We start from the raw sequence: 25,354 nt of genomic DNA on the forward strand, positions 1-25,354 counted from the left end.
GGCTGACTGAATGGGTGGGTGAGGACCCACTTCTCTGGAAGTCGCTGCTTTTCTAATTTTTGTTGCTTTTTGCCCACCTCTGGGGGACTCTCGATCTGGGCCTGTCTCTGGGCAGGTGGCAGTGGAGCAGGGACATTACCTTCTTCCGTCAGCGTGTGGCTCGCTGAGATGTCTTCATCAGCATCAGTGACCACCACTGAGTAGGTCCCCAAATCCTTGAGGCCAGGATCTTTCAGGATGACCTTGGACCTGGCAGAGAGAGGAGAGCAGATGCTCTGAGCGGGGCCTTATGCACTAGAGGCCTGGGAGCTGGAGAGTCTCCGTCAGCTTTGGAGCCCTGCAGCCCAGCTCCAGACCCTGGCCAAGCTGGGAAGCAGGAGTGGCTGCCTCTCACACCTTCTCAGGGGTCCCTTGCCCAGGGCAGCTCTGGCCCAGTGCCTTCAGTGGCCCCATTAGCAGGCTGTCTGGCTCAGGGTCTTACTGGCTGCCCTGCCCTGTCTCTCTCCGTCTCTCCCCCCAAGAGCTCAAGTCATCGGCTTTATCTCCTGCTGGACAGGGTCCAGGCCATGAGCTGCTGGGGGTGGAGAGTGAGACCTGGGGGCATTTGACAGGGACCTTTGTAATCATCTGTTCCCAACTCCTCTTTTTACAAATGAGATGATGCTGAGCCCAGAGATGTTCCAAGAACAAGTCACTTACTCCCAGGCTAGAAAGCAAGTCTTACATGTCTCCTTGGAAGCACAGGCATTTGCTTACAGAAAAAGACCCCAAATGAATGCTATCATTTCAGCTCCTTAAATTCCCTGTTCCTTCATTTCACCCTAAGGTGGCAGCCAGCATCCTTAGTGAGACACAGGCAGCCCCTCTAAGGCCCCTTCATTCATCATCTGTGGGTCCTGCCCAGTGGTCTCACCCATGAGATTCTGCACCCATGTGACTCATCTGACAGCGTGTAGGACCCATGGACTAGCTGTGCCACCCCTCCCCTCACTCACTTGTTATCTCCCTCCTCGATCTTGACCCTCTGGGGGTCCAGTGGGCCCTTGTAGTCCTTGGACCACTGAAACTCTGAGGAGTCGGGGGCCTCGGGAGCTTCGAAAGCCAAGTAAATAAAGCCTTCTTCATCCACGCCAACCTTGATCTCCGGGGCATCTGAGGGCAGGATTGAACAGAGGGCACCGGATGTTCAGAAATAATAAACCAGGTGATGCCCCTCCCCTGCTTAAACCCTCCAACGTCTGCCTGCTGCACTTGAATAAAATAACAACCCCAGACTCCTTGCTGTGGTCTCTGAGGCCTTGCATGATCTGGCTCCTTCTCAGCTCAAATGCCACCTCCTCAGAGAAGCCCTCCCTGACCGCCCACCCGGGTTAAAGTAACCCTCAGCCCAGCATATCTCCCTGTTTCCTTTCCCTTATGGCATTTATCGCTGTCTCCTTCACATAACTGGTTACTTGTTTGCATTCTCGTCACTGCTGAGTCCCCAGTGCAATGTGGGCGCCGCCCAATATTTGTTGAATGAATGATTAAAAGGCTGGGAAGAGATATGCTTTATATATAGGGGAGCTGAGTGGCTCCGTCATGCCCTAGCTCTGTGACCTGATCATGCAGCCTCTCTGAGCCACAATAATACCCGCCCCCGAGTGGCTCCTTGATGAAGCTCCCTCAGTGGCTTGTTGGGAGGGAAGGACCTAGCACAGCGTCTGGCGTGTGTGGTAGGGGGGGACCTCAGGGTTTGTGACTGCAGAGCGGGCAAAGCCTCGGGTGGTATCTGAAATGATACTTGGGACTTGGAGTTGGGTATTGTTTTAAATGTCCATGAAGAGCTGGAGGGGTTTATGAATGCGGAGTTTGGAAGAACGGAAGGCCCTTTCAAATGGGGGGGGGACCTGTGTCGTATCCTGGGATCCCATAGAAATAAACGGAGAGGGAATGGGGGGGGACAGGCGGGAAGGAAAGAAACGCTGGAGGGAGCTTGGAGTGGCGGGGTGGGGGTGGGGGACAGCAGGTCCAGGCCTCCTGCAAGCCCACATGCCCCTCCCCACCCCCTCCGAGCCCCTCCACCTGCCCCTACCTGGCTTGTCCTCCAGGAGTATGGGGTCGGTGGGCACGGACGGCTGCCCAGGACCAGCCGAATTCACAGCCTGCACCTGGAACAAGTAACTCTTCCCCGGCTGCAAGTCAGAAATCTGGGGGTGGGAGTGGGGAGGGAGGCGAGAGTGAGCTCTGAGGGCAGCAAAGACCGCCCTTCCCCAAGCCCTGGCCTCGGGGTGCTGGGAACCGCGCATTTGTGGAACCCCAGGAAGGCACAGGCGGCCCTGGTGGGGACGGGCCAAGAGCACATTGCTCCCCCGACTCCCAGTTGTCAGGAGGTCTCCCCACTGGCATTATCTCCGGCCTGTGGCACCTGGAACTCCGTGGGCTCGGCTCGGAGCTTCACTGATCACCCTGAGAAACCCTCCCCCTTCCCGCGCCCCAGCTCTCCTCCATTTATTGCCCCTGGGGACCACCTTCGACATCTTTTTCTGGAGGCCTACACATGCCACCACCAAGATCCCATTTTATTTTCCTAACGTCTCTTGAGTGCAGCTGCTCCTGCTCACGTTGCGGCCAGGGCCTCCGCTGAAGCTCTAATCGCCCCACCTGGGTGAGTCCGACAGCTCCCCAAACCCTCAAACTGCAGCTCCCCAAACTGCATCTTTGCCCCAAACCCTCTTCCCGGCCTGCCTTTCCCTCTGCCAACCTTTCTAAGATGCCAGTCTGACTACGCTTAAATCTTTCAGCGGCCCTCAGGGTCAATCGAGTTCAGATTTCAGGGTTTAGTACCTACGCTCCTCCTAGCGACCTTCGTGGCTGTCCACTTCCTCCTCCCTGTGCCCCGTTTACTCCATGAACCCCTCAGGGCCCCCACACTTGTCACATCGTTTTATGCCCCCTGTCTTTGCCTCTGCTGAGCCCTCTGCAGAGCCCCCCGCCCCTTCCCCCAGCTCACTCTTGACCTCCCAGCTGGGGCAGATGCAAGGACCCAGGAAGGTCTCTGACCTTCCTCCTTGGAGCTTCCAGAATCCTTCAGTCGCCCCTCCGTTGTACAATACACGGTATTATAAAGGCCTGTCGCCCAAGGATGGCTACATGCAGGACCTGGTTCCTGGTTCCAGACCTGGCACTAAGTAGGCGGCAGGAAGTATTCAGTGAGCGACCGAGTGAGTGAATGCCAGCCAACCATCCACACACAGAGACGGTGCCAAGTCACCAAGGCCCGTCCCGCCCTGGCCTGGGCCAACCTATGTTAAGAAACATATATCTGCATATATGTTTGTTAATATGTCACATGTGTACTATGATACGCATGTGTCATGTGTTATCTAACATATATATGTCCTACTCTGTATTATGCTTTTTCTCTTAGCCACACAGGATGGATATAGTTTCATGTCCATACCCACATGTATGTTGGCCTTGATCTTGATCCTATTGCCACTCCTTAAATCACCTAGTCTTTAGCTCCCGGGCACAGGGTTCCACTTTAAGGATACATTATGACTTATTTAAGCAAACCCCTTGATGGACATTTAAGTGGTTTCCAACTTTTGCCTTTTTAAACTATGCAACAATGAGCAGCAGCATCCTCAGATCTTTGCGCACTTGCTTAATTATTTCTTTGCAATTCAACTCTTGAAGCAGAATTCCTGGTTCCAGGGATGAGCATATCCCAATGCTGATATGCCTTACCAACTGTAAGTGTGTCTTTGGGGAGGAGTCTGCTCAGAGTGGAGCAGGTTAAGTCTACCAGCCAGCCAAACCTACTACCAATTCGCTGTGTGACCTTGGGTAAGCCACTCCCCCTCTCTGGTCCACTGCTGCCATTAAGCGAGGGCAGTAATCCCTGAGGGTCCTTCCAGCTCTGATGTTCTGTAGTCCTGCCATGTCCAGCAGCAGGAAGGCTCAGGGTGGGTCAGAGGATGAAGGAACAGGGACTCACCCTCAGATGGGTGCCAGAGATGGGGTCTGAGGTGACTGGCTTCCACTGCTCAGAGCCTTCCTCTTGGAAACTGATGTAGTAGCCTGTGACCGGCCCGGCCCCTATGTACAGTGGGGGCTCCCACTTCAGCATCAGGGAGGTGGCCCGCACCTCGAACGCCCGAACGTCATACGGGGGACCTGTGGGAGAGGGGGTAGGGGAGTTGGGCAGCCAGGCAACCAGCCAGACAGCCAGTAACGAGCTGGGCAGTCGGTCAGCAAGCTTGTCAATCTGTCAGTCACGCCAAGCCTGGAAGCACCTGTTCTGGCCACACTGGGGACCTGGCTGGCCTTGGCTTCATGACAAAGCTTGGTCTGGGCCTGAAATAGGGTTAGATCCTCCCATCCCCATGCCAGACAGCAGGATCCTTCCAATGTCTTTGCCATTTCAGTTTTTAGTGGAGGGGCTAAGGGTGTGACGTCCAGAGTCAGATCACCAGGGCTCATGTCCCAGCTCAGCCCTTTCAGGCTATGGAGACTCTAGCAAGTTACTGAGTCTCAGTGTTCCTGTTTTCTCATCAGTAAAATGGGGATACTATTAGTTCTTATAATATAGTGCTGTTGTGAGCATTAATAACAATGTATAGAATGTTTAAGTTCATAGTGAATGCCCAGTGAATATTAGCTGTTTATAATTGTTGTTGGCTAAAGCATCACACACACTGATTACCTTCCATTCAGGTAAAGGTTTGTGTAGAAAACAGAACCAAGCTGCAGAGAATGATGGAGGGGTGGGGTTCATCTGTGAGAAGCGAACAGGACTGTGGGTGACCAGCCCTCCTTGTTTGTCCAGGACTTTCAGCGGTAAAACCAAACTGGGCAAACTAGGGCAAGCTGGTCACCCTAGCAGTGTGCCTTTGGGGTTTGAGATTAGTCTGTGGCCAGAATCAGGGGTCAGATGATGAGTTGAGCTAGAAGATAGTGTGTGCTGGGGTGCAGGGCCAGTAGATGGTCAAGGTCAAGGGTCCTCTAAGGCAGGGTTAAGACTGCCTGTGTCAGAGATTACAGGGTCTGTTGGTGGAAGGGGCCAGGGGGCTGATGTCAGGAACCAACAGAGCAAACATGAACATACGGAGCTCGGCAGCGGTCATCGAATTGGTTGGATTTGGGGAGGGAGGGGGCGCAGGGGTCCAGCACTTCCAGGCCCCTCACCTGGCTGGGGCATCGTCCACTCTTTGCACTCAAACAGGCTGCTGGGCGCCGACAGCTCACCGACACCTGCCCAGTTTGTCGCCCGGGCACGGAACTCATAGAAGTGGCCTTCACGAAGTTTGCTGACCTTGAAGAACAGAAACACAGACTGAAAACCGAGGCTGGGGAGGGGGGAGCAGAGGTACTGCAGTTGGGGTGGGGAGAGGTTCAGAGCAGGAAGTCCCTGGGGGCCTTAGACAAGATTGGCCAAGTGGGTCTGCACTTGGATTCCCGAGGCCAGGAGACCCGAGGCCCCTCTCAGCCTCAGAACCTCCAACAGTGACTCACCAGCACGAGTCAGGACACCAGCTGGGTGGCCACATTCCAGCCTTACCTGGCAGACCTGGGTAGGGACAGGCTGCTGGTTGACTGGGTGCCAGTCCAGCTCCTCTGAGTCGTGCTGGTCCAAGAAGTAGCCCAGGATCTTGCCACCTCCACGGCGCTTGGGGGGTTTCCACCCAATGACCATGTCATTTTTCCCACAGTTCAGGAGGGTGAAGTCATATGGGGCAGATGGTGTAGCTGTGGGGAGGCAAGGAGGTGAGGCCAGGGGCAGTGGGGACTGAGGGAGCCATCAGGCCTTCCCAGTAGGCACCCACCCTGTTCCAGGGGCACTAACTTAGCCAGAGGTGCCTGTTGGCAACCTTGACTTTGTCCCTGGGAGGGCACCTGCGAGGGCTTCACTGCATGGACTCAGGCTGCTGTTGCTTCCTTCCCAAAGGAAACACTGGTCAGGGAGGGGACGCTCCAGCTCCCTTCAGGGTACTTATCCCCATTGGCCTCTGGGATTGCACCCTCCAAGATGTGGTCTCTAAGTCCCTGGTCTCTGCCTAGCCCAGAGCTGCCCCAGACTCTTGCAGGCTGCACCTCCCCTTGGACTTACCTAGAGCCTGCTTGACCCTGATGGGTTCGGTGGCCTCCGAGCTCTCACCTACCCCAGCCTCGCTGACCGATCTGACACAAAATTCATACTCCTTCCCAGTCTTTAGGCCGGGAACCGTAAACCTGGGGGAGAAATGTGCAGCATTCAGAGATGGCCATCAAACTCACAGGCATCCCCAAACTTTCTAGAACAACCTTGTGGGGTAAGCGGTAACCAGCGTGGTAGGATTTGAGGGTTCTGGGCCAGCTCTTGCCTAGAGATACTGCCCTTGACCCAAAGTGATGTACACACTTGGAGGGAGAATTCCTTAAGATTTTAAAGGTGATCAAAAGGTACAAACTTTCAGTTATTCTTGTCTTATTACTGTATCTATATGAGATAATGGATCTTAACTAAACCTCTTATGGTAATCATTTCACACTATATGTAATTCAAGCCATCATGTTGTACACATTATACAATGATGCATGTCAATCATTTCTCAATAAAACTAGAGAAAACAAATGGGACTCTCCTAGAGCCCACCATTAAAATGCAAATATGCCGGGAAACATACCAGTTGGAGGCCCAGGTAGCCAACCCCTGAACTGTGCTCTCCTAGTACATCTCCGGGGCTTTGGCCTTGTCCTTGAAACACAAGTGGCTCTTATTATCTGCACAAATGCTCTGATTCTAAAACACAGTGTCCCTTTAAAGACACCCCCTCCCCCCCCCCCAAGAGAACTGTCATCTAGAGACAAACAGGTCCACTCTGGTTTAAAGAGAAATGTCCTTCTTGGGCTGCCCCTTCTTGATAAAGCCCAAATTGTGGAACTTTCTCCTTTCCATTTATTGACATTTTCCTGTGGCAAATCTTGTTCTATGTGGAGTTTGACCTTGAGGACCCCCAAGGATTTCAATCAAGTGTTGATGGGCGACACAGCATCAAGTTCCCTGCTCAGGGACACGCGCATCTAACGGGCAACAGGCCTTTACGAGAGGGACCCGCAGGCAGCACCTGAACGGGCGAGGCTGGGGGCTCACGGGCCAGCCCCTGCTGACAGCGCCTGAGGACACTGACCACAGTGCACACCTGCCTGGCACTCAGTTTCCACGGAATCTGTGTAAACTCACGACGCTTGTCCTAACTCCCCCTGGGGAAGGTACGGTAACTTGTCCCTGTTTTGAAGGTGAAGATGAAGTTGAAAGTTGGAGGGGGCCTTATGGATCCAGCTGTCCAGTTTCTTCACTTTACAGGTCAGAAAAGTGCCCCCCAAAGAAAGAGGCCTGCCAAGAGCACACAGCCAATTGGGAACACAGCTGGACCGAAGCCCAGGTCTCCTGAGTCCCAGCTCAGTGCCATTATATCCATCCGTCCATCCATCCATCCATCCATCCATCCATCCATCCATCCATCCATCCATCCATCCATCCATCCAGACACACTCTGAGCATCTCCTATGAGCCCAGTTCTGTGGGGCCCAGCAACATGGCACCAAACTGACCACCACAGACCAGCTGAGCTACTTTTGTGCTTTGCCCCAGGCGGGCGGCAGTGTTTAGCCTCTTTCAAGCCATGACACATGTTACCAGCAACATGCACATGTGTGATGAGCTCTCTGGACATATCAGAGGAGCATGCCACTCCCCCATGTGTGACGCATTCCCCAGGCATGTCACATCCTTCATGTGACTCTCCAACCCCTGCCCCTCCTCAGGGAAGCACACTCAATGCAAGTGGGGGGAGAGATACTATTCTAGGAATAATTTGGACTCTGAGCTAATTTGCCAAACACCCACTTTTTCTTCAGTTTGGAAACTTTAGCAGAAATAAATTATGAGCGACACCCCCCCCACAACTGACTGTCAGGTACTGAAGACCAGAGGGACACAAGTTCATGTCTTTTTTCTGGATAAGATGATCTCAGGGCTTGTGGCCCAGGGCAAGGGGAGCCCAGCCAGGGTGCTCAGGGTCTGTCCAGTCCTCCAATGGAAAGGGAAGGGAGGGGTGTCACCGCCTGAGCCCCTTACCTCATAGAGCCTCAAAACTGAGAGAAGGCATGAGCCCAGAAGCCTCTCGGCTCACCGCGCCTGAAAGGACCAGCGCCTCTGAGCGAGGAGGGGGCCTTGGAGGGGAGTGGGAGTTGGAAAGGCCAGAGGACTGAAGTCTGAGCTGAGGCTCAGTGAGGGAAAGTCTCTGTGCAAGGGCACCAGGCATGTGAGGGGTGGGTACAGAGTCTGAACCTGGGCCTCCCTGGTCCTGAAGCCACTGGCTGCTCTGTCCCCTCTGCCTCCCTGTATCTCTAAGTTCCTAAAAGGTTGAGACCTAATTAGTCACCTCTATCTGCCAACAGGATGCCTTCAGCAAGTGTCTGCTGAGAGAGAAAACACCTGGGTCAAGTCCCAGTTCCTTCACTTACTAGCTATGGGAGTTTTGGCAAGTTACTCAACCATTCTGTGCCTCAGTTTCTTCACCTGTACAATGGTAATAAAAATATTAGTCCTAAAATCACAGGATTGCAGTTAGAACTAAATGACCTAATATATGAGCAGAGCTTAGAATAGTGCCCAGTGCCCAGTGCCCAGTACCATATTGTGAAATGGTGGGCTTCGTGATTATTATGGCCCCTCCTTGGAGGATGCCCTGGTGCAGGAAGAGGTGGGGCAAACTTACTTGCTGCCCTGGATGGGTTTGTTGTTAACTGTTTGCCACTCAGATGATCCTGCCTGCCGGGAGTAGATGTAGTAACCCAGGAGCTCTGGGCCTTCTTTCACGGGATCCCAGGTCAGGGAGATGGAGGTCTGTGTGTCTCGGAAAGCTTGAACTTTAGCTGGAGGAGGGAGAGTAGCTAAAAAACAGAAACGTGGGCTGAGTAAGGATGCTGAGTTACAGGATGGGGAAGGGTGGGGTGTGGGGAGAGGTAGGGAGGAGCCTCCACAGCAGTCAAGGGTAGAACTGTGTATTCCAGATGTGCCCTGGGGCTTTGGGCAGCTCTTTTCTTGTCTCAGAGGTGTGCCCCAGACTCTTGTTTTTCAAAGGTCCTCTCCCCTCTTACCTCCAAACATCTCCACTTCCTCACTAAAGTTCCATTCATTAATCCTTACAATCCCTCTCACTTAGAAGTTACCAAATCTGCAATCTCTAGAAAAGTGTTTATATTCAGTCTCTAGAAAACTTGATTTTCTTTCCTTGAAATGTCTCTGCTGACTTTCATGGCTTCCTGAGACTAAGCTCCTTGAGGTAGGGACTGCCATGATTTGTTAAATGGGCAGATGGATGGATTGATGAATGAATGAGTGAATGGGTAGATAAATGAATAGACAAATGAATGGAAGGGTGGATGGGTGGAAAGGTGGATGAACAGATGAATGGATGGATGAATAAATGGATGGATGGAGGGATGGATGGGTGGATGGATGAATAGATGGGTGGATGGATGGATGGATGGATGGATGGATGGATGGATGGATGGATGGATGAATGGATGGATGGATGGATGGATGGATGGATGGATGGATGGATGGATGGATGGATAGATGAATGAATGGATGGATGAATAGATGGGTGGACGGACGGACGGATGGATGGATGGATGGATGGATGGATGGATGGATGGATGGATGGATGGATGGATAGATGAATGGATGGATGGATGGATGGATGGATGGATGGATGGATGAATAGATGGGTGGATGGATGGATGGATGGATGGATGGGTGGATGGATGGATGGATGGATGGGTGGGTGGATGGATGGATGGATGGATGGATGGATGGATGGTGAATAGATGAATAGATGGGTAGATGAATGAATAGATGAATGGATGAATGAATGTATGGCAGGTACAGGAGCTTCCTTCTCTTTCTATTTTTTAAACTCCTTATATATCTTTTGGTGGCTCCCCATATTTTTTGTCCCCAAATGTGAGACTCCTGCAACTTCTGCTCCTCGACTTGCTATATTTTTCTCCTCTCATCTTAAGGGCCCATCTACTCCCATGTCTTCAACCCTCACCTTTCTGCAGGTGACTCCCAGGCTTTAACTCCAGCCCTGTCCTCTCCCAAGTTCTAGAACTCATCTTCCATTTCCCCCAGACACTTTTCCTCGTGTTCTGATGGTGCCTCAAAGCCAACAGGAAAAGGCTGAACTCAGCATCCATCCAGCATAAATCCAGTGTTTATTGAGTGCCTCCTCTGAGCCAGGCTCTACACTCGGCACAGGGGATGCACTGAGAGAAAGACTTGAAGTCCTGGGCACAGGAAAGTTCAGGCTGGAAGGAGAGAGTCAGAGACTCTATGTGCCTGAGACCTGATTCTACCCAAGGGCAAGAACTTGAGCTGAGGGTTCCATGGTAGGAAGTAGTCCTCAGACATTAAAATCATGTTGTCAAAAAGGATTTCATGACCTAAAGAAATATTTGTGATGTAATGTTAATTTTTAAAAGTAGAATGCAAAGCTCCACTTATGGTTTGATCGTATTTGCAAAAGATGCATTGATATGTATGTGGTCAAAAGGCCGGAAACCCAGGAACCTGGATGCTCACAGTGGTTACCCCTGAGTAGTGGAATCATGATCGGGGGCATTCTTTCCTCTCTCAACTTCTCAGTTTATCTCTCCCTCCCTTCTTTCCTCCTTCCTCTCTCACTCTTTTGATTTTTAAAAAAATATGTCTTTACTGATTTCAGAGAGAGGAAGGGAGAGGGAGAGAGAGAAAGGGAGAGGGAGAGAGAGAGACAGAAACATCAATGATGAGAGAATCATTGATCAGCTGCCTCCTACACCCCCCAGTGGGGATTGAGCTGCACCCTGTGCATGTGCCCTGACCAGGAATCGAACCGCGATCTCCTGGATCATGGGTCTATGCTCAACCACTGAGCCGCACCAGCTGGCCCACTCTTTTGCCCTTTTTGGTACTTTCCCATTTTAACATAATTTTACTTTTAGAATACAAGTAAATATCTTTTCTTTTTCCTCCCCTCTCCCTGCCTTCCTTCCTCTCCCACCGTTTTCTCTCCCTTCCTTTTTTTGAACTGTGCTAGAATCTTGCCCTAAGGCTGGCTTGTGGTCCAGAGACAGCCCACATCCAATCAACAGCCACTCACTGGCCAGCCCAAATCAAGCCTAGATGTTCTCTGGACCAGAATTAAAGAAAAACCCCATATGCCTACCAACCCACTGATACTTGTTATGAATATACATATGCATTTGGCAGGTGAGGACACCAAGGTTTGCGGCTCTGAGATGACTTGCCCAGGCCCATGCTGTGCTGAAGAAGAGAGGTGTCCTACCAGGTGAGCCAGGGCTCGGGTGAGACAGCTTAGCCCCCACCAGGGAGGGCGCAGGAAGCCTGCTTGGGAGGCAGCAGTGGGTGCCGGTTGGAGACCTTTAGAACTAAGGGACCACTTGGTCACAATCAGCAGCTATGCTGGACCCAGCTGTGAACTGTTATGGAAAAAAAATGTCTGTACTTCCATGAGCCTCCTGTCTAGAGAAATGTGATTTCTGATGTCCTAACACTTTATAGGCCTGAGATCATGCTGCTTTTCAGCTTCATGGTAGGGAGAAGGGGTCATGAACAGGGAAGTGAGCACGGCTCTGTCCCTGTGACCTGGGATCTGACAGCCCTGAATGCTGACAGCCCACCGGCCGGGCCTGCCCTGCCCCCATCCTTTGCACACACAGGTACCTGGCTTTCCCCTCAAGGTAATGGGTTCGCTGGGCTCCGAGGGGTCGCTCATGCCATACTGGTTCATCGCCCGCACTCTGAAGACATACGACTTCCCTTTCTCCAGGTCTAAAAGTGCAAATCTTGGGGACTTCACAGGAGCTTCCGTGCTGATGGCCTCCCAGGTACCACTACCTATGACCGACTGTGACAAAGGAGAGAAGCTTGAGTTGGATAAGCAACTGCCTGAGCCTGGTTCTGTGGGGCCACTTCCCACACAGGCTCATTAACTTTTATCAGGGCCAAGGCTGCCCCTGAACACTGAGCTTATTTTTGCAAGGCTGTAGAGTGTAAGGGTGAGATCGTGGGGGTGGGGAGGGACCCACGGAATAGGGGATCTTACTGTTGTTATTGTCTGCGTTTCTTAGTTTTGTGTATTTCCAGGAATAGCCTCAAGAACCGCCATCAGAAACTGGCCTCTCAGGGCTGGAGGAAACCTCAAAAGGCCATTTAATTCCTCCCCCTGCTCCTGTGCGGGGCCAGCAGCTCAGGAAACTCACTGCTATGCTCTGAAGGCTCCCCAGGGGCACTGCCTTGCCCAGGGCCTCTCAGCGCTTCCCTGAGCTCCCCGCAACCACGGTCCCACAGCACGTCTATTTCTCAGGCTGGCCTGGGGCTGGGGGCCGCAGGGTCTCTGTACCTTCTCCAGGGAGTAAGTCAGCGGAGCTCTGCCCCGGGGTCTGGGCTCGTCCCAGGCCAGAACCGCATAGGCCTCACGGATCTCGCTGGCATGGACATTGGTCGGGGGTGAGGGGATGGTCACGAAGTCTAGAATCAGAGTCATCCAGGGCAGAGATGAGTGGGCCCTCAGAGACCCCGAATCTCAGCCCCCCACTTCATAGAGGAGGAAACGGGGGCCCAGCGAGGGCAGGAACTTGCTCCAGGTCATACAGCAAGGCTGGGCAGAGCTGGGGCCAGAAAGCAAGACGGGCCACAGTCACCTGAGAACTCTAGCTCCTCCCACTAGACCCCTCCCCTCCCCTTCCCCCACCCTGTACATGGACAGCTTCTGTCTCTTTGCCAGTCTGTGGACCAGAGTTTCCAGAACGGTAAACGGGGCTGGAGTCTTGAGGCAAAGTGTCAGGAGGTTCACACGTACCTTCCAAGTCATCTGTGCTGACCATGATCTTGTTCCCCAGATCGAAGGGGATCTCTAGGATGGAGAATGGAGCAAGTTGGGGACAAGTAGGGGTGCAGGATATGTGGGGCTGGGTCAGGAGAGTAGGGCAGGACCTGCCCTGCTCAGGGTGCTAATTCCTCCCCCCATTCCTGGCCTTGGCCTTTCGGCCCCTTATGGTGCAACCTCAGGCAGGTCCCCGCTGGCCCCAATATTCTCAGGGATCCGAAGTGGAGCAGGCTGCTCTAGACCTTGAGTGATGCTCTGTCCTCTTGGGACAGACACATGAGGACAGAGAGGAGAAGTGATGAACCTGGGGTCGGGCACCTAGGGCCCGGTGGAGCTGGGAGGCAAACCTAAGCCGGGTTGGCTCCTCAGGGCCGGGAGGGCTGTCCCCTTCCTTCCCCCAGCTGGGGGCTCCCGAGGCAGGGCTGTTTTCCCCCTTCAGATTAAGAGCAGCTGTAGAGGTGCTGTGCTGTGGTCCCCCCTCAGCTTAGCATCTCCTGTGGATGGGTTTGTGTTTCTTCCATCAGACTGGCCGTGCCATCCCCTCAGGCCCGGGCTTCCTAAGAAAGGCACTGTGTCTCCTCCAACAGACTAGAGGTTCCTGAGGCTGTGTCCCCTCCATCACATTAGGGCTTCCTGAGGGCTGGGCTGTGTCTCCTGCCTTGGAATAAGGCTTGGCATGGGGGCTGCGCCACCTGTCTCCTGTGCGAGTCGGTCCTGAGTGTGCCCTGACTGATGCTCTAGGATGTCCCTTCAGGGCCTTTGCACCCACCTGTCATCCTCCGGGCTTCATCATGGTCAACCATGACCACCGGTTCTGAGGCCTTGGAGGGGAGGCTGCTGCCCGCCTTGCTGATGGCTCTCACCCGGAATCGATAGCTCTGGCCTTTGATGAGGCCTTGGATTGGGCACCGACAGGTCCCTCCGGGGGCTTCATGGCAGGGCACCCATTGCCCAGACTTGCCCTGGCACCTGTGGGAAGAGATGCCCCAGCTTTAGCCCCTGCCCATGACTCACACCTTCTCAGTTTGAGCCTCCACCAGGGTCATTTCCCTGTCCTGGGCAGCCTGCCCAGCTTGTCTCAGCTAATTAAAGTTCCACTCTCCATTTAAAAGCCTGGCTCCAACCTCTGGCCCCCAGGAGATTGGGGGTCACCGGCTACCTCCTGTGATGGAAGCTTCCATGCCTTTCATGGAGCTTCCCATGTGCCTGGAGCTGTGCTGTGCCCTCCCCATCTATTATTTCATTTAATCCCAACAGTCCCTGGGGTCAGGTGTGATAACCTTCACTCTAGAAACTCAGACCCACAACTCAGAGAGGGAGATGACTTGCCCAAGGTCACACAGTGAGTGAATGATGGAGTTATGATTTCACCCGGGGGCTCTCCACTCCCTGTCGGTGCACATTCCAGGTTGACCCTCAGAGTGTGAGCTCTGAGCCCTCTGGGTACCACTGTCCTCAGGTCACATCATAGCACACATTACAGGCAGGATGGGGCAGTGGTCACGTGTGGGTCCAGATCCCAACTCTACCACTAAGGAGCAATGTGTCTTTGGGCAAAGTCATCATCCCATGTATCTCAGTTTCCTCAGTTTCCTCATCTATAGGATGGGGCACTGAAGAGTCCCCTGCCCCTTAGATGGGGGCTGTTGGAAGGATTCAATGATAAGGCAGGAAGCTCCAGGTACATAGTCTTCTGGCCCCATCAAGTGGCAGGATTACGTGTTGCCTCAGGCTTGGGCCTCAGCTGGCAGCACTGGAGGAGGCCTGTGTCCCGGGCCCTCCCCTCCTCGGTGGGCCCCTCCCTCTGGGGGCCACAGCTACTCCATCTCTGTCTGTCACCCAGGGCAGAAAGTATTCAACAAGAGCACATGTGCTCGAGTTTCAGGCACTTGGAGTTTGCCCCTCCCAGGGTCCCTCCTGCTAGCTGGTCCAGAGGGCAGCGCTGACTCCAGGGTGGAATTCCAGGTATTGGTGAACACCCTTTTATTGCCCCTAAAATGTACAACACAGATGGCCTCTTGCCCTGTTCTGAGACTAGGCATGGGGGCTCCCTCTTTCCTGTGGCCCCCATTCTTGTCCTGACAACCATGCAGAGGGCTACCCTCCCCCCATGGGACTCTGCCATTCAAGAGGCCGACTCACTGCTCAATGGAGTAGCCGATGATGGGACTGCCCCGAGTGTCACTGGGTGGGGTCCAGGTCAGGATGAGGCAGTCTCTGTTCACATCCAGGCATAGGACATTCAGTGGGGAGCCTGGGGCCCCCAGATTCTCTGCTGCAGCATCTGAAACCCAGGGTGGAGGTGGGAGAGAGGGGGGATGTGGAGGTTCTTCCAGCCCATGTCCACTGGGTAGCGGCTCCCTCCTACTCCCGCCCAGCATCCTCTTTTCACTAGCCACCCAGGGGCTCAGTTTTGATCTTGAAGACCAGGCCTGAATAACAGCATCCTCCTCTTGAACAGCAGCATCTGGGGTGGTGGGGGTACCATTTATTAGGGCCCATTCTACACCATGCGCCTGGACAACTGGCATAATTAACCTCTGAGCCTCAGAGCAACTCTCCACTTTGTAGATGGGAAAACCAAGACCCATAGAGGAAAAGTGACTTGCCTAAGGTCACCCTGTCAACGAGGTGGCAGAGCCCTGAGGCAGAAATGAACCAGGCGCTAGACTCATACCAGCCCATGTGCAGTTGCACCCTCGCCAGCTTCCACCAAGTCTGAGACTGTGAGGTTGTGTTCTCTGGAGGGTCATCGAAGGCCACAGAGAGTCCTAGAGACTTTAACCCAACACCCCCATTTATAGCAGGGAAACTGAAGCCCCAAGGAGCAGGGGACTTGCCCAAGGTCCCACAGCAGATCAGTCAAGGGCAGAGCCCTGGTCTCTGGGCTTCAGCTGTCCCTTCTGCCCCGCCCCCAGCTTGCCTCTCACAAACACGTAGGTGCTCTGCTCCAGGGGCCCAGAGGGCGAAGGCACCCGGACCGTGTAGAACCCCTCGTCTTCTTTATAGGCGCAGGACACCTTCAGGGATGCCTGGCGGTCTGCATAGAGGATCTGCCGGCGTCCGGAAGGCCTCATGAGCTTGCCTGATGAGGAGAGGGGTCCGCTGTGAGTGGGAGCCGTGGGGGATCCTGGCCTCACCTGGGAGTCTATAGATGCTCTGGGGGTCTAGGCAGAGGCAGGGCCATTGTGGCTATAGCCTGAGGCTCAGCTGGAGAGTCAGGGAGGGCGTGGTGACCTCCAGAGCCCTGCCAAGGTGGCCACTGAACTCTCCAGAAGGCTTGGGGGTGAGGCAGGGCTCAGGGAAGGGGTTGGGACCTCAACCAGGGGAGTGGGGATTTAGGAAACAGTTGGGGTGGTGGCTCAGTGAGCAGTTGGAGGTTCTATGAAAAAGTGAAAACGAGAGATGGGGCCCCGTGCGAGGGTCAGGGGCTCTGTGAGGAGGCTAGGGACTCATCGAAGGGGCTGGGGGCTCTAGGAAGGGTGTGGGAGCTCCGTGAGGGGGATAGTGAACTGAATGAAGGGAACGAGGGCTTGTTGAGGGGGGCTTAGAAAAGCAGTGGGGCTCATTGGGAGAGCTGAGGTGTCAGTGAGGAGGGTAGAGGGCTCATTGGGGGGGGTAGGGGTCAGCGAGGAGATTGGGAACTCAGTGGGTGGGACCTGAGGGAGAGGAATGGGGGCCCCCTGAAGGGGCTCTGGGCTCAGGGAAGTGGGCCCTGCCCTGAGGCCACACTGCTGGGCCGTCCTGCTCTCTGTCCCACCCCAAGGCCCCTCCCTCCTGTTAGCATCGCTATCCTGGATGACCTGCAGCTTGGGAAAACATCTCAGACTTGTTATTGCAGCTGTTCCCCAAGGCTCCTCAAGGCTTCTCTCCTCCCCCCTCGGGGCAGGCGCAGCCTCCCTCAGCTCAGAGCTGCGGGGCTGGGCAGCTGCTGTACAGCTTGTCCTGTGGCTGCAGGCCGCGCAGATAGGGCAGGAGGTCAGCCGTGCTTTCCCCCCTGGCTGGGCCACCTCTCCTGCCTTATCTGACCAGCCTTCTCCAGCCTTGCCTGTGACACCCCCAGGGGTCTTCAGCTCATGGGTGGTAATTATGTACCGGCACCCGCACCCTGACTCTGAAAAGCCTGCCCTGAACCCCCTGGTGCCTCCTGTCCCCTGGCCTTGGCATCTGTTCCCGTTGTTTTGGATGCCACCGCTCACGCTTAGGGCTGAGCCAAGGCCTGACCATGGCAGGCTCTCAACGGGCAGTGGCTACAATTGTGCTTTAGCTTCCTCCCTCCTCCCAGACCCAGAGCCCCTTGAGCTCATGCACATCTGTGCCTCCCCTGCCCTGGCACCCAGCACAGGGCACGGTGGTGCTCGGTGACCATCTGATCTGGACGCATCTGGCTGCCCCTGCTTCCCTCTCCCTCTTCACACCACAGCTCAGCTTGTACTAATCGGGGGAGCGGCAGAGCTCAGTTTCTCTCTCCCCTGGGGTCCCAGGGTTGGCAATGAGCCGGGGCTCTAGTTTCTCTCTTCCACCTCTGCCTCTGGAGGCTGGGGACCAGGACTGGGGTCCTCACCGTCTTGGAACCACTGAATGTTCTGCTCCGCATCTAATATATCTTCTGAAAACAGGCAGTTCAGGGAGAAGGGCTCCTTCTCACGGGCAAAGACTGGTTTCAGCACTGATGTGAATTCCACGCTGGGGCCAAATGTGAATCCTGGGTGGGGACGGAAATTCAGGACAGAAGCCTTCAGAGGCCGCCAGCCTAGCTTGGGGCTTAGGTGGGAGCGAGGACCCTTCTGGGGGGCCCTCATCTCTGGGTCAGGAGCCACAGTTCCTGAGGAGGTCTTAACAAGGAGAGGGGCCTGGTCCTGCGGGTGGGGAGGAGACTTATCTAGATGGGACCAGATGAGCTGAAAGAGCAACTACCCAAAGGTCATGTCCATTTGTCTTTTTGGCTTTGCCTTTTCCCCTCAGTTTTGGCCACTAGGCAATTCAGCAGCTGCCTTGGGAGCCCCAGAAACCAGTCTGCACATGTTAACAGCTCGTAGGCAAACCCAACATGGACATTCCCTAGTGGGCAATGGACGGTTATATTCTAAACGGGGGCTGTGGGGAGGTCTGACCAGAAGTCCCAGAACCCCTCCTCCCAAAAGCTCGTCCCTCCCCCAGCCTCCTTACTTTTAAAGATCTCTGAGTCGAAGCCGGCATCCTTCCCCAGGTAAGCTGAAAACCAAAGCACATGGAGTTTGAGAAGGTTCAGAGCCGTGTCCCCGCTCGAAGGTGGCAGCATGGCCCTTGGGTGTGGGTTTGAATCCTGCTGTGCTAGTGGCTCCCTCTTTGGCTTTGAGAAAGTTCCTTCACCCCTCTGTGCCTCAGTTTCTACCTCGGTAAAATGGGGACTGTGATTCCTACCTGATGGTGGTGGGGTTGGGGTTCTGAACAAGTGAATTTGCACGAACAAAGCCCTCAGCCCGAGCCCGAGAGCCTGGCTCAGTAAATGGTGGTTTCCTTCCCTGCCCAACTCACCGCCAGGATCACAGTCTTCATAGAGTCTTCACAGAGGTAGAGCCTGGCCAGACTGGGGTTTCTGGTGGGGTCAGGGGAAGGGGCAGTGCTAAGGGAGCCATCTGGGGGCTTCAGAGTGAAATCCAAAGAGATGTTGGCACAGAACACGGGAGAAGAGTAAGAACGCTGCTGTTCACATAGTAAGTACCGCGTGCTGCCTGCCTGCTGGTGCCATGAAAACATTCTCCTGCAGGTGGGCAAACTGAGGTATAATCACCCAACCAGCCTGGAGCTATCGTGCAACATTGGTCCTGGGCAAGAGGTCCAAGAGGCTGCCCAAGGTCACACAGAGTCAGTGGAAGACTCAGGATTAGAACCAGAGCTCCTGCCTCCCAGTCTAAAGCCTTCCCCTAGGACCATCGCAGATGCTTTGGAGATGGGGGGGGGGGGTAGTGGCAGGGACTGGATGGTCTTAGCAAGAACCTGGCTGGAGTCTGGGGACCAAGAAGAAGCCTGGTGGATCCAAACTTGCTGGCCTTGACCCAAAGAGGGGCAGGGATCTGGAGGACGTGAGGGGAAGGATGGGCAGACAGAGGGGGCAGCAGGGCCATGATGCCTGACCTTGGGCTTGACTCCCAAGAGCTACTTGGGGAAGAGGGGAAAGGGTGGAGAAGACTGTGAAGGGTGGTTTAACCAGGTCTGATAAGAGGTGGGGGGAGGAGCTGAACTCCAGCCAATCTGCTGGAGTATGTGTGTGCGTATGTGTCCATTTGCCTGTGTGTGTGTGTGTGCATGCCTGTGTGCACTTTTGTGTACGCACACAAGCACACATGCTGTTTCTCTCGCAGGGCTGCTGAGGTCAAGGGGCAGCATTGTCCTAGGCCCAGAGGTATGGCCTTCTGGGCTGTGCTCTGTCGTGGTCATGGGGTGGGGGAGGGACAGCTTTGCCTACACTATTTAAATTAATCCACATGAGTGTCTGAGGGAGGTAGGAAGAGTCCCCTTTGTAGAGGAAGAGGCTGAGACTGAAGTGGCTTGCCCAGCCAGTCAGTGGCAGAGCCAGCATGTGAACTGGGGTCTGGCTAACTCCTGAGCTCCTCTCCTGCTTTGTGCTGTCATTTCAGATGCCCTTGGGGTAACGTTCAGATGCACAACTGAGAAATAGCACCAGAACCCAAATGGGGCAGCAGGGATCAGGAGGGGAGTTGGTAGGGCTCGGCCTTCGCCCCTGAAGACCCCTCAGCAGGTCTGGCAGGGCCCGACCATCCTCCCAGAGGCCCTGAGCTAAAGCTGGAGCTGGACCCAAGCCCAACCCAACAGGACAAGCACTAGTTGGAGACAGCTCTATAGGCTGTGCAGCCTGAGGGCGAGACTCTCACTTGCTCCAAAGGCCACAGGGAAGTGAGTGTCTCCATGGCTACCCTGGTCACCAGGTCCCAGGCCAAATACTCCTGTGCTGGGGCCCTTCCTGGACTCTGACCACAGAGTCACACCCTCATCTGCTCATCCTGGGTCTGCTGTGGGCCAGCCTGGCCTGCTGGGGATGGAAGGACTCACTGCGGACAAGGACTTTGGCGAAGGAGGAGGCCTGGCCGTAGGTGTTCTTCACCTTCACCGTGTAGGTGGCTGTGTCATCCACGGTGCATCTGAAAAGGAGAGAGAGAGAAGTGCCCCCAAGACTGCTGGGCTGCATGGGAAACTTGAGTGGACCTCAGGGGGGAGACTTTAGGCTCTGGCTCAGGCTCCATCTCTGAGAAGCTGTGTGCCTTTGGGCTGGCTCCTCCTCTCTGTGCCTCAGTGTCTACCTCTGAGAAACTGGAGACATGACGCCCGCCTAACGCACCTCAGGTGAAAGTACTCTGAAAGTACGATTGTTATTACTGACTCTGCAGGATTAGAGAGGTTAGGTGCTTTGCCCAGAGTCACACAGCAACTGGAACTCAACCCAGCTTTCAGGCAAAAAGCCCTCCCCCAGGCATGGCCTCCCGCCCTATCAACACCTCCAGATCAGAAGCCTGGGGCAGGCGCAGGGCACAGGCTTGCCGGAGACACGCTGCCAGCCCGTGCCAGAACTGGGCCAGATGCCCAGGTGCTCTCAATCTCAGGCCCAGGCCTCCCCACCATCCAGGCCAACACTGTCATCTTCCCAGGGGAGGGTTGGGCCAGCTCCATCCCAGAGGCACATTAGTGACCAAGAGAGTAGTTGGCAGGATGTGGCACACCGGCAAGCAGAGAGGTCCTTTGGTGCCCCCTCGCTTCCCCTGGCTGCTCAGGGCAGGGATCCCTTTTATTTTAAGGGCCAGTCCCACCTGCCTCTACAAGCACCCCCCGGGACTGCATGCCTTCCCTGACTGCACAGCCCACAGAACACCTCCCTTTGTAGCATTGTGTGGCCAGGTGTTGATGTCCACGTCCCTACACTGCTTCTGGCTGGTAGGATCAATGTCCTGTTCATATTTGCGTCTCTGAAGCCCAAGTTGGTTGAAGTGAAGGGTTTGTTGTATTGGGGAGAACCCAGGTGGAGAGAACTGGCTCAAACCCAGGCCCTGCCCTGTCAAAGCTGTGCAAGACCCTTGACTTCTCGCAGCCCCTGTTTCCTCGCCTGCAACAAGGCTTCCCTGCAGGAACAGTGGTGGGCGGTGTCGACCGAATGTGTACAGCGCCCAGCACAGGGCTTGGAGCTGGGAGAAATGTAACATGTGGCAGCTCGTAACATATAGTTTGGGGACTGCGCTTTCCTGCCTCCCTCCACACACATGGCCTCTTCCTGCAAAACCATGCTTAAGACTCAGCATCTCCTGAAAGCCTTACTCTCCCTTCCAACTGCTTCCCTGTGCACTTGTGTGTGTGTGCATGCCAGTGCATGCACGTGTGTGTGTGTGTGTGTGTGTGTGTGTGTGTTTGTGTGTGTGTGAGGATTTGTGTTTTCTCTTCCCCAGCAAGGAACTCTCCCAACTTGCCTAGCTCAGCATTCAGTCCTAGCTGCTAGCCTCTGGGTCCACTTTTCTCACTGAGTATTCCAAGGGAATACCACGTGAACCCCATGGGAGTGTATGTTACAACTGATTTCTGGGACCCAATCCAGACCTATTTAATCTGAATCTCTGGGAGCAAAGGAAGGGTCCTCCCGCGAATTGATATTTGAACAAGCAGCCCAGACACTTCTGAAGAGGCAGCCCACTTGGAAACAGCTTCGAGGAAGGGTTGGGAATCCTGCTCTGGCTTCAGGGGTATTGGGGCCTAGGGACTGTGGGTTTCTCCAGGGCTCACAGTCTCACCTCCTAATCTCCAGGGTCAGCAGCCCGTAGTTGTTGGTGATTCGGTACTTTCCGGGAGGGAAGAGGCGCGGATCGATTTGCATGTCATTTTTGTACCTGTGGAGACACAGTACAGTGGTCTGTGGCAGGCAGTGTCATTCTGGCAGGAAGGATTCGGAGCCTCTTGGATCTGGGTTCCAACCTCAGCTTTGTGCTACTTACTCACTTATGTGACCCAGGGCAGCACTTTCACTGCTCTGAACCTCAGTTGTTCTCATCTGTGAAATGGGTGTGAGAATGGAACCAACCTTGTAGGGTTGTTGTACTGATTAAATGGGATAAGCTATGGAAAGCGATGCTCACAAGTTCATTCCCCTCCAGGGAGGCAGAGAAGAGGGAGCCTGTAACTAGGAATAGCTGCTCCTCCCCAGATTTTCCCTCCTCTGAGGTGGGTGGCCAAGGAAGGCACCCCCATCCCTACCTCCCTGTTGACCCCTCAGGACAGCAGTTCTTTCTCTTGGCTCTTGTTAGAATCACCAGAGGAAGCTTTAAAAATCTCCATGCCCAGATTTTAAACATAAGCCTTTGGGAATCTGCATCTGAAACTGCTAATTACACCTCTAGGGATTCTCCTCTTATGCTAAAGGAATAGAACTCATCACGGAGCCACTAAATACTAACTTTTCTAGCCTCTCTTTCTGCCAGGTGTAGCCATGTGGATAAGTATTGCCAACAGAAAGCAAGATGAGTCTCACGTGGTTGCTCCCGCCCCTTTTCACGTCCTTTCCTGCCACCCGAGGCAGGACATGGCCATGATGCCGCCATCTCGCATAGGGAAGACCAGGCCTGATCCCCGAGTGACCCGTGAGCAGAACTGCCACAGCAGCCCACCCTGTCTACATCAGACGCTTACATGAAGGAAAAATAAACTATCTTGTTTAAACCATTAAAAAACCTCCATGCCCAGGCTGCAACCCAGAATTAAAATCAGAACTCCTGGAGGTGGGACCTGGGCATCAATATTTTTTCAGCTCTCAGGAGATTCCCAAGGGTGGGCCAGCCGATTATCCTCTGCTCCTGGATACCACTGCTATTTCCTGTGAACACTGGGGTCCTGTTCTCCCTGCTGGGGCTCTGGACAGTGAGATGGCCTTGCCTCTGTCCATGGTCCATTGAGGGAGGTCTGGAGCCTGAGGAGTCAAGGCTGGCAAATGAAAGTCTGTGAAAATTATGAGGCTTTGACACATATTGCTGTGTGACCTTGGGCAAGTCAGTCTCCTCTCTGGGCCTCTGAGTCGAAGCTATTGCATGAACAGACTGTCCCAGGAGTGATTGCAGTTGAAGAGCAGGCCTCAGCCGATAGAGGGCACCTTGGCCTTCCTTGGACTTGGCTCCCATACCCCATGCCCTGTTTGTCTCCGTGGCAACCAAACAGTGCCAGGCCCACATTCCACCACAAAAACCCCAGGCTACACCCTCTTCTGAAACGAGCCCAACTAGGTCTTCTGTGGGGAGGGCAGTGCCTAATCTGGATGCCTAATCTCTGCACTTCTCCCAGGCTTGGGGGCCAAGGTCAGGCCCCCTCACCACCACCACTTATCAGGAACATTCCAGACACCTCAGCCTGGCCAGCTTTGGGAATGACCTGGACCTCCAGGGACCTCAGTGCTCATCTCGTTCTCTCTCTGGGCTTCTCCTACCTGTACAGTGGGCTCTCGTTGGCATGGGCTGTGCTGATGATCCTAAGTGGCAGCCAATCATAAAATCGCCTTAAATGAGAGTGAGGCCAGGCACCCAGCCCAGAGTCTGGCTTGGAGATGGCCACATAAAAGGGTGAGATTTTTATTATTTATCTAAATTAATTTTTTCCTTATATACTTTGGTGTTAGATTTTCATTTTTTAGGCTGCCTGGCCTAGGAGATTGATTCTGACATCAGGTAAAATCACATCCAGGGCCTACTTCTGCAGCATCAACATGGCCAGACTAGAGCCTTGCCCCACCTGCCCTGTTGTTGCTCCTGCATTCAGCAAGTGCTCAATAATTGCTGAATGAAGGACTTGTCTCACAGCCTGGTGGGCCAGGATCTTCCTCCTGACCTGGGGGCTGGGTCTACTCTGGGGCCTGGACAGAGCTCTGGAAGCCAGTACCAGGATGACACGTGGTCCTCCTGAAGGTGATTGATGATGGAAAACCAGCCCTCAAAGCCAGGAGCCACAGAGGCCACCAGAGTCCCTCCAGCTGGAGGTGGGCCTGGCCTGGGCTCCCACCTCTTACAGGGAATGCTCTATTGTGGCAACCTTGCCCTGTTGTGGCGACATTACTGGCACGGGTGGAAATGAGTCCCTTGTCAAGAGGCTCCCACAGAATGTCTCAGATGTGGGCCTCGGTGCCAGGGCAGGGCAGGGCTGCTTGCCAGGCCAGCTGAGGTACTGACCCCCACTTAGCCCAGCCAGCTGTCGGGAGCAGTCCTCCCACTGAACCAGAAACTTGTAGGCAGGGACTACTTTGGACCCCACAACATTTCAGTGCCCTGCCTGGCACACTTGTTGGAATGAATGCCATCTGGCAATGGCCAGCCCCAGTGTCAACACCCTGGAGATGCCTTTCTTGATTGCTCCTGGCTTAAGTGTGTTCTAATTCTCTGACTTCTGAAGCATTATGTATGCTTTAAGGTAAAAAAACTACACAAAACAAAACTAGAATTATGACTTTCCCACTCTCTAGGCCAGTGGGAAGAGCTATGGGCTGGGAGGCAAAAGCCCCGAGTTTGAATCCTAGGTCACACTGCCTCTCTGAGCCTTGATATCACCACCTGTGAAATGGAGATAATATTCCCTACCTCATGGGTGGCCCTGAGGCTCAAATGAGAGAAAAGCGCTGGGTCTGTTTAAGCGGGTTCAGGTATTAGATCTTGCCTTTTCCTTTGCGACCTCGGTTTCTGTGTGCTTATCTTCTCTCTCCTACTAGACCATGGGCTAGTCACTTTCTCTGAGAAGCCTTCCTGGATCCTCCAGGTGGAGGCAGCCACTTCCTCCTCTTCACCTCCGCTCTTTTACCTCAAATGTCACCCATGACTATATTTCTCTGCGTGTTGACTTTTCTCTTCTGGGTTGACAGTTTCTCAAGTTGAGGCCGTGTCTGAGTCATTTCTACACCACAGTGTCTGAGTCAGGGCCTGGGACAGATTATATTTCTTGTAAATAATGGTTGAAATCCCTTCCTCGTCTCCCAGCGTGGCTGATAATGGGCCTTACACTCAGGGGAACTCAAGAAGCAGTGGGCTCAGCTGTGTGAACGACACGCCTCCCTCCAGGGTAGAACTGAGACCCGGACATGGCCCCGCCCACCCCCACCTCCACCAAGCTTGTTAGGAGACACCTGCCACCTCCCCAGGAATGCTATCTCCTGCTTTTCAAGCACCTTTCAAGTTCCGAGAGCTTTCCCATTATTGTGGCATTAAGTCCTCACCACATGCAAGGGGGGCAGGAGGTCTTCAACCCATTTTACAGAATAGGAAACTAAGGCAGGCCTGGAGAGGTTAAGAGATGTAGCTGAGATCACACAGTGAGTTAGTAAAGAGAGAGAGAGAGAGAGAGCTCGAGGCCTGGAGCGTAGGGCTCCCACTCCAGGCCTGAGCTCTTTCTCACTGTAGGGCCCCTGCCCTCCCCACCTC

At 54.2% G+C, this 25,354-nt stretch overlaps 1 protein-coding gene across 1 annotated transcript in view; it reads right to left on the bottom strand.

Moving 5' to 3' along the window:
• Window positions 1-25,354, bottom strand: part of MYOM3 (myomesin 3) — a 45,230-nt gene that overhangs the window by 14,107 nt on the left and 5,769 nt on the right. Inside the window, exons 6-23 of the mRNA XM_087820210.1 lie at window positions 21,701-21,796; window positions 19,980-20,068; window positions 18,096-18,140; window positions 17,491-17,631; window positions 15,850-16,011; window positions 15,069-15,210; window positions 13,696-13,895; window positions 12,900-12,953; window positions 12,441-12,568; window positions 11,762-11,945; window positions 8,748-8,922; window positions 6,095-6,216; window positions 5,546-5,733; window positions 5,173-5,299; window positions 3,983-4,161; window positions 2,075-2,189; window positions 996-1,152; window positions 140-249 (exon numbers count right to left, since the gene is read on the bottom strand). Coding sequence (XP_087676336.1) covers window positions 140-249; window positions 996-1,152; window positions 2,075-2,189; window positions 3,983-4,161; window positions 5,173-5,299; window positions 5,546-5,733; window positions 6,095-6,216; window positions 8,748-8,922; window positions 11,762-11,945; window positions 12,441-12,568; window positions 12,900-12,953; window positions 13,696-13,895; window positions 15,069-15,210; window positions 15,850-16,011; window positions 17,491-17,631; window positions 18,096-18,140; window positions 19,980-20,068; window positions 21,701-21,796 — 2,414 coding nt within the window. The remainder of the gene's footprint in view (window positions 1-139; window positions 250-995; window positions 1,153-2,074; window positions 2,190-3,982; window positions 4,162-5,172; window positions 5,300-5,545; window positions 5,734-6,094; window positions 6,217-8,747; window positions 8,923-11,761; window positions 11,946-12,440; window positions 12,569-12,899; window positions 12,954-13,695; window positions 13,896-15,068; window positions 15,211-15,849; window positions 16,012-17,490; window positions 17,632-18,095; window positions 18,141-19,979; window positions 20,069-21,700; window positions 21,797-25,354) is intronic.

Source organism: Miniopterus natalensis, chromosome 9 (genome assembly GCF_054644295.1).
Source record: "Miniopterus natalensis isolate mMinNat1 chromosome 9, mMinNat1.hap1, whole genome shotgun sequence".
In the NCBI taxonomy this organism is placed as follows: Eukaryota; Metazoa; Chordata; class Mammalia; order Chiroptera; family Miniopteridae; genus Miniopterus; species Miniopterus natalensis.